We start from the raw sequence: 16041 nt of genomic DNA, 5'->3' as shown, positions 1-16041 counted from the left end.
TAAAAATAAAATTTCAAAAAATTAATTAACCTAAACATCCTAAGTTTATATTTATTTATTTATTAAAATGACCTCTCCCGACGAAATTTCGTCGGCAAAGGTTGTTTCGTCAGGAGAAGTCTAATCCGACAAAGATTTGCCGGCATAGATCTGTGCCGACGAAATTTCGTCGGGAGAAGTGTTTATTTGTATTTTTTTTAAAATTAAAAATATAAAATAACTTCTTTGCTTTTGTTTTTTTTGGCCTACTTCTTTAATTTAGTATATGTAATTAAGTACCTTTTTTTAATTACTCTAATTAGCAATTACATTTGAAACAACAAATAGAATATTGAAATTAAATATGGTGTTTGATACAACTTTCTAAATCAAAAGACAAAAACATTATATGATATTTGAATTTTAAAAATAATTAGTTAATTAGTTAACTAATCGGGTTTAATTTAAATCACATAGCCCAAGAGCCCCAAGGCCCAAGGCTAACCTTTTGATGATTTAAATATATATTACTTAACCACAACACACACCTAATTCTCACATATTATTGAATAAAAATAATAAATATATAAACAGAATATCTTCATAGTATAGCCGCGCGGCTATACTCCGAAGAATAAAATATTTTGAAAGTCCAGCCGGCCGGCTATACCCTTTAATTAGCTCTCTTTTTTTAATTACTTTGATTAGTACTTATGTTTTACTTAGTGAATATTAAAGGAAAAAAGAAAAAAGAAAAATTGAATTACTATTTATTAAGTAATACAATTCATGAAGTTGATTGAAAATTTTAATACTAATTATTCACTAAATAAATAATTATTAAAATAGAATTACTAAGTTAACTAATTAAATGAGGCAAATATATTATTATTTACTAAAAATAAAATTTCAAAAAATTAATTAACCTAAACATCCTAAGTTTATATTTATTTATTTATTAAAATGACCTCTCCCGACGAAATTTCGTCGGCAAAGGTTGTTTCGTCAGGAGAAGTCTAATCCGACAAAGATTTGCCGGCATAGATCTGTGCCGACGAAATTTCGTCGGGAGAAGTGTTTATTTGTATTTTTTTTAAAATTAAAAATATAAAATAACTTCTTTGCTTTTGTTTTTTTTGGCCTACTTCTTTAATTTAGTATATGTAATTAAGTACCTTTTTTTAATTACTCTAATTAGCAATTACATTTGAAACAACAAATAGAATATTGAAATTAAATATGGTGTTTGATACAACTTTCTAAATCAAAAGACAAAAACATTATATGATATTTGAATTTTAAAAATAATTAGTTAATTAGTTAACTAATCGGGTTTAATTTAAATCACATAGCCCAAGAGCCCCAAGGCCCAAGGCCTACCTTTTGATGATTTAAATGTATATTATTCAACAATTGACCCAAATGCCATACCCACAAGCCACTCAATTGGGCCACTTGAATGGCCAATCCAAACTAGTCTACTTGCAAGGGTATGTCTTATAAAAACCTCCAATGAACTCTAGTGTTCCAATGTGGGACTAATTTCAACTCAAACATGTGATTGATGAGAGTTCACCATACGAACTGGGTTTCTGTGATTGTGTATTGCGATGCAGGTGACATTGTGGCACTGGTTTATGAGTAAGTGGCCAATGGAAATTTGTAACACCATATATTTTCTGTAGGTACAATACTCTTAGATATTAATATTAATATTAATATATTTTGGACTTAATTGTTGCAACCCGAGTTGAATTTTCGTCCATGATATCCAAAAATAGCTACAACCATCCTCTAATTAGTCTCGAATTGCATGACTGGTATAGTTGCTCCTTTTTCTCTTTAATTTTAAAGAAATACAATATAATTTTTAATATTTAGTTTTGGTATAATTGTAAACGTGGTTGGATGTACAAAGTGAATTCCTGGATCATGAAAAATTGAGTGTCTAAGAAGTAGTTACAATTAAATTTTTGGTTTTCATAACAATAAAAGTTTGGGTCTCCTTAACTAGTCCTTACAATTAAATTTTCTAGTCATCATTACCATTTGTCTCACATATACTGGACTTCCGGTGCCAAATTTTAACAATAGACATGAACAGTCATGTGGTGGGGAAAGTATATGTTTCGTTTATTTTCTCTCGTTTGTTTCCTCTGTAAATTGCATTATTACGGATAATACACTCTTGGACGTGTGCAGAGATATAACTAAAAAGGTTTTCACTTGGAAAGAGAGACTTCAAATTGCTATAGACCCCGCAGGCGGTAAAATACTAGTAGTTGTATGAATAGTAATGATACAGTGTGTGTGAAGAAGAAAGTAAAGCTTGGCTCCTTAAAACTAAGAGGAGCTCCTCCTCTCCACCGATGATTTAAAAAACAGTTTAGATTCAGAATCACGATAAAAAGACACAAAATAACATGGCTACTGATATTTTCAAGACTGGATTACCTTCACACTGGTTGCAAGCTGCCGATTGTACACAGAGACCTAGAGACCTAGGAGCTAATCACCGGCAGGCCAGCAATAATAAAAGAAGAAGATGAACGCATTAATTTATCTGATTGGGCGACAACTAAACTTCACACAGAGAATATTGATATAGAAAGCATAGTTGATTCAAGGATACAGAGGACCCACACCTAGGCTTCTGTGTGTGAAAAAGTCATCCAAAGGTGTATGCTCACCACTCTTCTCAACACTTGACACGTGTCCATAAGCATAACCATAATTACATAAATCAAAGTAAAAAGTTAACCATGGTTATGCCTATGAACACTTATCAAGTATTAAAAAGAGTGATGAGCAAAAATATTTATGTGATGATGTTACACATAAATTTCTGATTATGGCATTAATTATTAGAATGATTATTTCATCTCATGAGATCTACTTGTTTTTATATGAGAAAACCCATGGACTTAGGCTTGATTGCTTATCAACTTCTTAGATGCACGAAACTTGCTTCCTCGTTTTACGGTCACCGTGGTCCATCGGTCCTAGAACTGCCAAGCAAAACAGAAGAGTTTTGGAGTTGGCCATCAGCCAATTAGCTTTCTTTGCCGTTTATTTTCAACCTGTGGCTCTTGGTCTTCCTCCAATTTCCTCCTCAAGTTTCTTAGATCTTCTGCGCTCACCATGCCACTCATCTTCTGGTTCAATGCATATGCTTCAGCCATTCTCCTCCTGCAATCTTTGCTTGCAGAATCGTGGGCAACCACTGAAATGGAATAGGTGGAAAGTAAGTAAACAAAGTATTACAATGGCAACTAGAGACTGTGTGTTTCTAAACTGATTCAAACTTCAGAGCTCAGCACTGTCTTTCACTTATTAGGCCTCTAATATCACCCCACAACCATAAGAATAAAATCTCAGCAAGAGTTGCAGCATGACATTGCATCAGTGGTCGGTTCCCAACACCAAAATTTCACCTTTCATCCCCCAAACATCACAGAATACTACTCACTCCGCATTCGTTCCCAGAAAGGAAAAAATATAGTACTATTTGAACTGCAGTAGAGCATCGTACACATAACGCATATACACAAATGCACAAAAGCATGTACACAGACACATTACTCTGCATAACAGAGTAAGACAGACATGTTCCGGGAGTCCATAGTTTAGACATAACCTGTCATATTGGCCTCTAGTTTAAGTACTGATCATAACACATAACAGAAGGTTAACAAATACAGACAGAACTGACCTGGCTTTGGATAATCTCTTCCAATTATGCACTTTGCCTTGTTTTGAATGCTTAGAGGAGCCGTCCATGGCTCATAAATGTACTCCTTTGGCATACCTGCTAAACCAAATTTGGTTATACATTTCATGCAAGAGGGTGAACCCAGCACAAAGAATATGATAGAAATGAGGGGAACATAAGCCTACCTTTAAGTACAGGGAGAAAATGTCTAATGTAATCACCATTTGGGTCGTACTTCTTTCCAAACGAGATTGGGGAGTAGATACGGTTATACTGGTTAGAATGGAAATCATTCAAATATAAAAATCTTCATCAAGGGGTCACTTAACGTCACTGCAAAAGCATAAATATTCAGATTCGAATATCATGAATCTGAGCACCCAGATCACACAAAGAAACTTACTTCATTAGCTGTGAGAAAGACCAAATTGTAAACCATAATTTATGCCCTTATAAACATTTATATATTAATTAAATAAAAAAATAATTCACATTTAATGTTAAGAAGAAAGCTAGCCATAAGAATCCCAACTCATTTATCCAAATAAAACAAAAATCATCATGATTAGCGTATTGTTATAGATCCATGTTGAAGTCAACAGGGATTGCCAATCATATATCAATCAAGTGCCAAATTGGAAGAACCTATTTGTGGCTTTGACGCTGAGATGCCACTGATATGCAAATCTATGAGAACTAACAAATGACTAGTGGTAGAAGCTTCACACCTGGTAGAAAAATGATGAGCACGATAGCCACAGCCAGTTTCCATTATTAATTGCCCAATCTGAATCAATCAGAAGCCTCTCAAAAACATCACGCCCTTTTTCCCAGTGAACAAACTATCAGCAGAAATAATGCATTAGGAAAGAACAATATTAGGAAACTGAAGAAAAAGTTGCTGGTACGGAAAAGTAGCGAAATCCTTACCAGATCACCACGAGTTAAAAAACATGCAACAGAGTGTCGTGCTAGATGGTGCATCCAACCCCACTTGCGGAGCTACAACAGATAACATGTATGGGCTTCAAATAGAATGCTAAAGTGAAGATGATATTGAATATAAAGTGCCTGGCTTGATTGGAACCGCATGAAATTAAAATAACCATATTCAAGTAGTAGAAGGATGATATCATGCCACAGACCTAACCTGGGTCATGATGGCATCAATCCAAGGGAATCCTGTTCTAGCCTCCCTCCAAGCCACCAGCAGTTCATCATCATCATTCCAAGGTATCTACACGAATTTTCAGTCAACAAAGGTTTATTACATATATGGTAGCTAACAGATGCGAAATCTGCGTCAGTTTCTTAAAGATCAAGTTTATCTTTCTCTTTTTTTATTAACACTCAGGATATGTGATAAACGTTACTGCTGAAAACTGCAGTTATTTTAACTACTAACAAGAAATATTACAGATTTGTCGCAGACACACGTGCAAAAAAAATAAACTACAGTGCTTCTGATAGATACCCTATCTTCTAGATTTGGCACTCTCTCTCATGCACTTTCATGTATAAATATCAGTTGTCTAAAGACAGTATCCTAATATGGTAAAAACAATTTCTCAACAATATAGAAAAGGATAAGTGAATTTATAGAAGCTAATAGAATGCCAACTTACGCCATGAGTTTACCTGCTTGCATATTTTGTTTCCCCTCATCTGATCAAAACTAGGAGTGCCAAATGCCACCGTGTAGAAAAAGTCTCGCCATAACAACTAAACAGGTTGAGACAATCTTTCAAATTGCTACATCTAGAATGAAGAATTCTCCAAGATACAATATAACTGGTTGAGGCTGACTGACCTGTCCAGCAAGAGATACCGGAGGTACTGTATGTGTTTTGACATTTTTATATAAATCTTTAAGACATATGTAGAAGTATCTGGAAGAGAGACAACCAAACTACCAAAGAGACCAACAAAATGGTGAACACAATGAAACAAGCAGTGAATAAATACAGCCACAATTTCTTTTAATTAAACCCACTTTCAAATAAGGAGATAAAACAGTTGTTGCTGGCTTCAGAAACGCAGATGGATCACCCTTAGGTTTTTCGAATTTGGCCACCCACTCCTACAACACCAATGAAAGAACTGAAAGACTTAAAAACCATCATTGCATGCTAATGAGTTGAACCTGAGGCACAGACCAATGTAATTTACAACAAAATCACATGAGTAATAGGCAGCCATGAACCAGGTAAAATTATCAATATCAAAGGGGAGAATGTTGGTTCATGATAGCAAGAGACAGCAATATCACAGGCGTAGAGCCTAATAAAATTTCAATACATAATTCTGCCTTGCACCTTGTTTTCAATTGATTCTCTTAACCTCTTCAAGGCTTCTGTTTCACCACCTCTAAAAGGAGACAACTCATCCTGCATAAAAGTGTTTTGTTATAAATAAATAAAAAGAGTACTAACAACAAGGAACAATGCAGAAAACGTTCCTCCAAACCTGTTGAGTCTCTTCATAGCCAAGTTCTTTGACCGTTGGAACTTCTGAAATATTGCAATTTCCAATATTCCCAACCGGAGGAAGTGAAGAAAGTGCAATAGAAAGCGGGGACGACGCCCATGAGGGCTCTCCAGCAAGCTTCAGAAATGATTGATAACTCAAAGGTGGCTTTCCCCCATTCTTTTTTGACATCCAGTAACATTAACAGTAGTAGAGAACAGAGGAAAACAAAACTCAAATCCATCACACAAAGATGTAACAAATATCTCAACCATAAAACAATAACAAACTACTTCATAAACTTACCTTCCGTATAATATCTGCGGGATTGAAGAGTGTGTGACTTACAGGACTGTAAATCTCAATGCCAGCCGTAGTGGCATAGCTCTGTCAAAACAAACAAAACAAAACCTCTTCCTGTTAGCACATCTTTAGTTAACAGTACCTTAAAGTAACCCATTAAGATTTTAGCACGATAATTATATGCTCAAATTAAGTAAGTTCACCATTTTTGTTAAAGGTTCAAGCTTGTCAAACCTAACTTGACATGGGCATCAAAACATCATTACCAATTACAAGAAAGAATCTAAAGCTGCATACCTTGACTTTAACATCCAAAGCTTGATAATATGGTTCTGTATCATACTCAAAGCAGAGATTTTTCACATCCCACTGCTCCAAACCAAAAAACCCAAAATTATAAAGCTGAAAAATGTAAAGAATTATGAAACTACAAGAAAAGAGATGGAGAGTTAATTTACCTCCTTCAGGCAACGAATGAGTACCTCGCTGGGCTCACCTTTGAGCACCAACAATCTGGACCCGAGCCTCTTGAGGTTCAAATCCAAATCCCTAAGGCTCTCTAGCAGAAACTGAATCCGGTTCAGACCGGCTTTGGATGACCCGGGTGAGAATGCTTCCGGGTCGGGCTTCATGTAATGCGGGTCGATCACGAACACCGGGTAGAGAAAATTGGAGCCTTTGGAGGCGTACTCGAGAGCAGGGTTGTCGTGGATCCTCAGGCCCTTCCGGAACCACATTAGAGAACCCGAACCCGATGACATTGTCGGGTTTGGATACTGAGAGACGATAGAGAGAGAGAGAGAGAGAGAGGGTTTAAACCATCTGTATGGTTCGCGCGCTTTAATGGTTGATTGGAAGGAAGCGAGGTGTGTCTGACTAACATGCCCGGTGGGTGTAGGTTAAGGAAGAAATGTGGACATTTGGTAGGCCAATCTACGATTTGCGCATGATGCGTATTTTAGAAGGATTTACTTTACAACACATTAGAGCGGTCAACAAGGCGCCACGTAGGTCTTGTTAAAAAGCGAGACTGGTCCACAGGGTGCCACGTTGTTCATCCTTTTAGTAAATTTCAACTCTAATAATTTTATGAAACAATAAATAATAACATTTCGGGTAGTCAAAAACCCGTTAATTTTGAAGAGGCATTTTGAATTATTTAATTTATTTAGATCTTAAATTTTAATGAATTTTTTTTCGTTTTCAACCATTCATGGAAGAATGAATCATTAAATTTGATCACTAAGTGCTCGTTTGACATTGCTTATTTGGGGTAATAAGTGATTTTAAAATAAATTTGAGAAGTCCAACCCGTTTAGTAAACTGTAAGAAAATCACTTATTGTTAAAAATTGTTATGAGAGAAAGTTATAAAGGAAAGCTACTAATAAGGTGCTTTCATTTTTTGATTATGCAGGAATCAGTTTTGAAGGGGCGTTGAGTTTAATAATTATGCCACAATCATTTTCTGATTATGAGAAAATCAATACCAACAATACTTTTAACAAAAAGTTTACCAAACGCCAAACTGCTTTATCTCACAGTTGATTTCTCTCACAGCAAATCTGACAACGATTATTTTCACAACACAGCAATGTCAAACTGGCATTTAACTCTTTAAACTTAACCATTAAATTTTGCATGCATGCAGGAGATGTGAGATGGCAAACAAGATGAGGATGGGTACATACATTACATTACATATATAGATAAAAACTCATATAATCAAGCTCGTATTAAACATCTACCTCCGCTATTACAAGAAAGTAATTTTTTTTTAAAAACCATAAAACCCCCTGTATAACATAAGCATATATAATTTAGTCAGCTAACAAACCAAAAGCAACCACATAATTTCCCCTCTCCGGCATTTCGTCAAACACTTCGTCTGCGAACGCTGAGCAACTTCACGTCATCGATCACCGGACCACACAGAGACCCAGAGTGGTCAGCTGACATGGTGTAAAAGGTGCTGAGGAACATGACCCTAGTGTGCGTCTCCACGGCAGTGAACAAGAGCCTCGCGCGCTTGAACCCACCTTTGCCTTTGGACTCGTACGGGACCTTGAGAGTGTCTTTGCCGGCAAACGCCTCCACGACCAGCGACCCTTCGCAGCCGTTGTTGGAGTCTCCGACGGAGAATGTGAGGGCGTAGAGGCGGCCGGGCTTGGTGAAGACGACTTGGGCTAAGGCGCTTTCTTTGCCGGCGACGAGCTCGATGGCTCTTTGGCCCTCCGGGACGGCGAAGTGATTTGAGTCAATGTACTTGACGGCCTTGAGCGATTCGATTATCCAGCCTGGTAGTGGGCTGTGGTCGTCTTCTATGTGGGGTGGGATTAGGACCCCCCACGATGTATTGGGGAACACATAGGGCCCTTCTTCAAAGTTGCCATTTTTCAACAAGTTGGCTGCAATAGGAAAATAAACAAAGTGAGTCATAATAAATCAAAAGAAAAATGAAGCATATGTGACTATAGTTTCGATATATTTGATTGGATTTGGAACACACTATGATATTAGAGAATTATTTGGGTATGTTTGCTAACTGGGATTGAATTGGATTATGAAATAAGACTCAATTTCATTAGATTATATTGAATTAGAGAAAATAACACTGATTCAATGCTATGTGGTAGTGCACAAGATTAAGGGGTTGAAGTAACAAAAAAAGGCTATTACATGGCATACTAGAATTAGACATAATTCGATCCAACTTATTATAATCTTACTAGATTTAGGCGTAATAGTTTTATACATAATCCAATTTAAGTTGTTTTTAGGCCAGAAAACTCTAGTCAATAGAAAATTTATATTTGGAAACTTCCTCAATGATTGACGTTTTTCTCAACTTTCTCAATGAGTTGGAAACCCATGGGGAATCCACCATGTGAGAGAGTTGGAAAGCAACCAAAAAAAATATTTTTTTTAATGCAATTTTCTTCTAAAATCAACCCATGCATGGCCCAACAATAAAAAAAACACAACTTTCTTACCTCTAGTGCGTTTAGGAGGAGCCAAGACCTTCAAAGCAACAGAATCAATAAGAGGGCCACAAGCTGCATCATCCTCCACACCTGGGTTATGGATCCTAAACTCAAGCTCATCAAAGTCTGCATTAAAACCCCATGCATAAGAATCCCATCCATTGCTGCTGTACATGGTCTGGATTGGAAAGATCCCCCAGTCATTCTTCTCAAGGTTGGGGGAGATTGAGACGTTCAATGTCTCCTCCTGTCCACACGTTCGAGCTGCACTGAACGTGACAGAGTAAAACTTGCCTTTTGTGACCTTGATCTTCTGCTTGACCGAGGCCTCGTTGCCGAGCCTCACTGCAAAGCCACCCTCAGGCACAACCAGCAACATGTCACCTTGTTTTTGCCCTGATTTTATGTACTCAACGTAGCCCGAGACTTCCCAGTTGGGAATGGCATTAGGCTGGGCCACTACTGTGCCTTTGAGGTCTGATTTCTTCGGGCCATATTCGAAGTTGCCGTTCGGTAATAAGCCTGAAATAAATAGGGTAACTGTTCATATTATGCATTCGTTTAAAAAGTTAATTGATGTCATTATGTTCGAATTTTTCCTTCTCTAATATCAATGTTATTATAAAATAAAAATAAATTAATTGATGCCACGTGATCATCATGTGTTGTGTTGACCGATCATGTTACTGGGTTTTTGGACTTTTTGACACTGCCAATAATATACCATCACAAAGATACTGTTATTGGCATTTAGCCAGCTAATTTTTGCTTGCTTTCTACTAGTTTATATATACCCAATAAAATAAAATATTTTGTGATACGGTCATTGGGCATTGGGCAATGTGAAATATCATCACCCATTTGGCCAACACTGAAAAAAAAAAAATTACCAACAGGAGTTGGTCCAAGTGGAAGGGGCTTGGATCCTTTAAACAAGAGGTCCTGGGTTCGATCCCAGGCGCTTGCGAATAGAGCAGATTTTGTTGGGAGAGGTCCCCGCTTTGCGCCCGACAGTACCTCGAGGGTTAGTCCCCGCAATCGCGCGGGGGATATCTTGGTTTTCACCAAAAAAAAAAAAAAAAAAAAAAAATCTAAAAACTATATTTCTTAGTAACATAATTCATCGTATTTCTCGTGAAAATACGGCGTGTAAGAAATTCACTGACACCTCACATTAGTAATTTATTATTTTAAAATACCCACTTGAGGATATATAAAAGTAAAATCTATATATAATAGGTTGGCCGAAAATAAATTCAAACTCTAAGAGATTATTAAATGTATTCATATTCAAGTAAAGCTCTTATGACAGAAAGTGATAGACAATAATATATGGCGCATGTCGCAGCACCGCTATAAAATATTTGGTTGTCACATGGTGATGAGCTTAATGGTAAATAATCAAATTAAGGTGGCCCACATATATGGGTGTTGATCAAATCTGTCAATGACCTATGGGGACAAAATCCTTACCTAGCTAGCAATTGTCTAGTGCCCAAAATCCTTAGAGTTCGTTTGTCAGTGGTTTTGGCTATTCGAAAATCATTTATGGGAAGAATCACCTCCCACCTAGTGATTATATGAAGAAATGATTCCTCATAAAAGTGATTATTAGCCTATCTAAAATCATTCTCAAACGAAACCTTATATAAAAGGGGTCGTATGAAGGTGTATATACTCATATACACTCCGTTTCAAATAAATTTTACTATCAAGTAGCGGATTCGAACTAAGCACATGAACTAAATGCAAAATTTAAATACTATAGCTCTTGATGATCACTAGATGGCATGATTGGTAAGATCCGAAAAAAAATAGCCAACAAACTATGCTCGATGTGATCATGCAAATACCAAACACATGCAAGAAACTGTGTGACATGTATGTCAACCTTTCGAGCATGTGAAAGGTTTGTGCAAGGGTATTTTGGTCATCAATGAATTAAATACAGCTTCAGAATAAGATGAAAACGATAGTACCGCCAGCGCAGGCAATATAGACGTAAAGTTCCCACCGACTGGATTTTCATGTGCGAAAAAAGATACGGCATTTAATTATATGCAAATTTATGGCTTTTTTTATATTACACAATTCATTTATTTTTCTCGCCAAGTCTTCTTATTTTACAAGAGTAATATTGAAGGAGGGTAATCAAACCTAGAATCTCGGGTGCAGGTAAATACTTTTAACTATTTGAGCTATAAATTGGTGCTTTTTTCTCGCTAAAGTAGATAAAATATTTGAAATTAGGGCGTTTTTCGATATTTAAAATTGAAATACAAGTATAATAACTGAATTGGCAAAAAAAAATTGAGTTAAAATAGCCGTAAATGTATGGGAGAGAAATATGCATATGCCCCCCCCCCACAAAGACTTTTTCTTGAGCAATGACATTTTCATACAAAAGCAGAAGTATATTATTATAGGACCAGACCAGACTAGTTAGAAATATATTAATGAAAACAATAACCTCCTCATGGAGCTGAAGAGGATCTGAATTTATTGCAGAGACCAAGATCAATTAAAAACAACCGATCTTCAATATTTATGGCAGCCACCCTAAACAAACACCAAAAATAAAAAAACTACAATATCAAGTAGATCAAGGAGGCTGCTACATGATATTTGTAGGTGTTTTGAGGTTACTGATTTCAAAAACACTCATATATCTTCCAGGATGATCTCATTTACGCAAAAAATGAGAGTACCTTTCTAAAAACTAACTACACTGTAAATCAGTTCAATGATCGGAACCGTCTATATATAATAATACGTGCAGATCAAAAACCGTAACTAGAATTACGAGAGCTTACCATCTGTGACGAGTGATAAGGTTGTGTGGCAATTAGCTGCACACAAGAGAACTAACAGCAGGGTGCTGAGCTTGTTATACATGGTGGCTCAGAGCCAGAGAGAGAGAGAGAGAGAGAGAGAGAGAGAGAGAGAGGGTTCGAAGGTTAATTGGGTTTGAGATCAAAAGGGAGTGAGCAGTAGTTTATATACTGCTTGGTGTTGTGAGAGTGCCACTGAAGTTGGACTAAACCACATGAATGCCATTGTTGGAAATCCTTAGGTAAGCACCACCTTCCTCGAAACTCAAAATCTTTATATTACGAAACTCTTGTTTTATTTGGTCCAAAGAAAACCTACCGGCTAGGGCAATCTTGCACAAAGAGACAAGCATCAAACCAGACAGACAAAATTTTATAGTTATCTATTATTAGTAGGTGTTACGATTATTTGTGATTGATCGGTTGGGATCAGATTTAGAAAGCCGAAACAAAAAAAGGGAAGATTGGTTGGAAAAATCTAAATCCAAGAGTATCCCAATATAAGTCACTGATGAAATTTTCTTTCTCAGCTAATAGGGGAGCACGATGAAATGAGTTAGAATTAAGATAGTTTACGAATTCACTTTTGACGTAATAATAATAACGAATTAAACCGTGTTGCGTATTATAAAACAGTAGCGACGTTCAAATAAAAACCTAGTTTCAAACACATTTTTTGGCTAAAATTCGATCTAATTTTTAATCAATCATGTGAGAAATGAACACTTATCCACATAAAAAGTTAATAATAATAATAAAACTCTTGTTGAGTGTAACCACAGATGTTGTTCTGGCAATATTAATTCCATAGCTCGAAGAATTTAGGAATTTCTTGGTTAAAGGAAACTACTGACACGTACTATTAATTAAGGATGCTAATAATATTTTTTGCCTGAAATCACTCAAAGATTTAGAAAATTCCGATCCTTAACTTGGGATTTCAGGCACAACTTCCGGGGGAGGCTCTAGTCTCTAAACAAGCAATTCAAAATCCATGTGTTTTGCAAATAAGTTTGCTTATACGATGTCGGTTTGAGGGTGACTCATATATAAAACTATATGATATGATCCCAAACCAACTTTGAATCTTAGCATGCAAAGCCACATGGCTGCGGTGGAAACGGTTCCTGTTTTGATATTTAGAGAATTTGGATCGACCTTCACAGAAGGTGACTGCAGTTTAAAAAGACCAAATTACCCTTCATCCATTATATGGATTTGATCGCCATCCAAAAATACTGAACACATACATTTTAGCAGTTACTCTTGCACCTGAGGTCATGATTGTACATAAAAAGACTAAATTACCCTTCACTCGTTATATGGATTTGATCGAACTCATGCACCACCTGAGGTCATGATTGTACATAAAAAGACTAAATTACCCTTCACTCGTTATATGGATTTGATCGAACTCATGCACCTGACATCCTATTCGAATCCCCCCTCCCCAATATATCGCTTGTATAAAAGAAAATAAAATAAAATTCAGACCCATTATTCGTTTATCTTTTTAAATTTGTAGCTCGTGGGAACAATGGAAAAACATCAGAATCAAACAATGCCCATTACATAATCAATCAAAATTCAAGAGGGGTTTGGGAAATCTTTTAATTCATCGGATCTTGCATATCCTTTTGGCAAGTGGAAACCCATGTGCAAAATGGCATCTTGATTGAGTGTGTTTTCATTTTCTTAATGCAATTACCAGCCAAATTATTACTTTATGATTTTTCCTCTTGCTTCTGTTCTTCTGTGGTCGGCAATAATTTTATAGTTTATTATGGCATCTGTTGGATGGTGAAGGTTGGGAGAGGAGGACATGCAATATGGATGGGAATAAATGACATGGATGCAAGTTTGGGGTACAATCAACATGGATGCATGTGTACTGAAGTGTGTTCCAATCAACTCGAGTGATCAGGCTGTATGTGGTGAAGTAGACTGAAGAAGGAGACTTGTGATTTGAGCTCAAACAACTGTATTTGTTAAGAAAATGTAGGACAATGGCCTTTACAAAAAATTAGGTTTCTAAGTTGTCATACTATTAGTGTCAATCTCCAATCTAAAACTCAAAATAAAAAAGTTGGGTCCAAATTGATGGAGGATAAAACGTATTAATTTGTTTTTGCTCCGATGTTTTGGAAGAGTTGGGTTTGCCCATACGACGTAGGAAAAATGCTATAAAGACCATATTACTGTATCACATTGTGTATCAACCCTCTAATAGAATGACCTACTTGTATTAGCGCCCCTACCTCTATTTGTGATGTGGTACAATAACATAGTCTTCTTAGCATCACTCAAAACGTAGAAATAGGTTTGGTAACTTATTTTGAGGTGTTTGACTCCAAACTCTTCGGGCTATTGAAGGGTGATTTTGACTCAAATATCCATTTGGGTTTATGGTGATTGGGTATGGACTGATGATGATGGCCTAGAAAGATTGGATAACACGTGTCACTTTGTGGACTTAGGGCATTTCCAGCAGCGCCCTAGGGCAAGGGCTAGGGGGGGGGGCAAGAGCCCAAAACGAGGTTCCAGCAAGGAAGGCTAGCCCGGGCAAGTGGTGGGGTCCACGAGCCTGGGCTGGCTCGAAGGGGGAGGGGGCACGAGCGACAGCCTGTGGACTGGATGACATCATCGTGCTACAGTGACACTACAGTGTCGCCAACAGCTCTCTGCCAAGTGTCGCGTTCTGGGCTCTCCGATTAGAATTTTTCCTCCAATCCAACAGCAGCCAATTTTTGTGCAATAAAAAAATGAAAAAAAATCGAAATTTTTTTAAAAAAATACCCAAAAATTATGTATTTTTTTTCTTCTATAAATACCTACCAAAACTCTTCACTTTCAACACCAAATCCTCTTACATTTTCTTCTACTTCTACTATTATTCACTTTTTACTCAAGTATTGACAAGTACGAACCCAAAAATTTTATCCGAAAATATTGTCCAAATTAATTGTTTAGGTAAACAAATTTGTGAAAAAAAATAAATTTGAATAGTACTTGCCCTTTGTCCGGGCAACTGCTGGAAGTGCAACTTACTTTTTGCAAGGGCAGACACTATTCACATGAATAGTGTCAACCTTAGCCTCCCCCTTGCCATGGCAAGGGTTTGACTGCTGGAAGTGTCCTTAAAGATAACAATAACACCCGAAGCTAGCTTAGATTTATATGCGTAGAAAAACTTGTATGAAATGAGGATATCACTGTTTTGTTATCTTAGGTCAATCACAGACTAGTACATGAAAAAGTAATTACGCGTGGCATATTGTGATTGGCTGAAAATAGCAAAATAGTGTTATTCCCGTTTCATGTAAGTATTTCTTATATATACGGCCTGGACGTGTAGTTATAATGGGCCTTAATGTAATTGGGCTAATGGGCCACCAATGGTCCTTAGCACAAGAACTCTCCAAAATAATTGTCTGACTTTACCTCAAAGGTCACTATGTCTAATATGTCCGCATCTTCACTGTCGATTTCGGTTGACAAAATTGGTACAAAAATATATAAAATGTCGGAAACGTGCTATAAAACATGTAAATTATGTGCGAAACTTCTGCATACTCCGAAACCAACCAATAATGCATCAAGTGTAACAAAGAGAAATAGACTTATTTGTAAAAACTTATTTAACTAAATCTTCATTATTTTCAATAACAATCAATATGATATAAAAAATGACACCTAGAAAAACTGGAAAAAGGAAGTGCACTTAAAGTGGCATCATTAAAACCTTGCCATGAAAACCCCAATGGAGG

At 36.6% G+C, this 16041-nt stretch overlaps 2 protein-coding genes across 2 annotated transcripts; both read right to left on the bottom strand.

Moving 5' to 3' along the window:
- Positions 1-2558: 2558 nt before the first annotated feature.
- Positions 2559-7306, bottom strand: UVR3 (DNA photolyase family protein). The gene is made up of 14 exons (XM_021948766.2): positions 6919-7306; positions 6758-6829; positions 6464-6544; positions 6158-6337; positions 6007-6078; positions 5685-5771; positions 5502-5600; positions 5330-5413; positions 4842-4928; positions 4622-4693; positions 4420-4533; positions 3877-3964; positions 3692-3787; positions 2559-3202 (listed from the first exon to the last, which is right to left on the bottom strand). The coding sequence occupies exons 1-14, from the start codon at positions 7219-7221 to the stop codon at positions 3024-3026; spliced, it is 1614 nt and encodes a 537-aa protein (XP_021804458.1). The 5' UTR covers positions 7222-7306; the 3' UTR covers positions 2559-3023.
- An 850-nt stretch (positions 7307-8156) lies between these two features.
- LOC110748808 (BIIDXI-like protein At5g11420) lies at positions 8157-12421 on the bottom strand. Its single transcript, XM_021948767.2, has 3 exons — positions 12257-12421; positions 9453-9965; positions 8157-8867 (listed from the first exon to the last, which is right to left on the bottom strand). The coding sequence occupies exons 1-3, from the start codon at positions 12336-12338 to the stop codon at positions 8335-8337; spliced, it is 1128 nt and encodes a 375-aa protein (XP_021804459.2). The 5' UTR covers positions 12339-12421; the 3' UTR covers positions 8157-8334.
- Positions 12422-16041: the final 3620 nt, after the last annotated feature.

Source organism: Prunus avium, chromosome 3 (genome assembly GCF_965620075.1).
Source record: "Prunus avium chromosome 3, drPruAviu1.hap1.1, whole genome shotgun sequence".
NCBI classification, from domain to species: domain Eukaryota; kingdom Viridiplantae; phylum Streptophyta; class Magnoliopsida; order Rosales; family Rosaceae; genus Prunus; species Prunus avium.
Note: the sequence above shows the minus strand (reverse complement) of the source record. Positions and strands in the feature narration are given on the sequence as shown.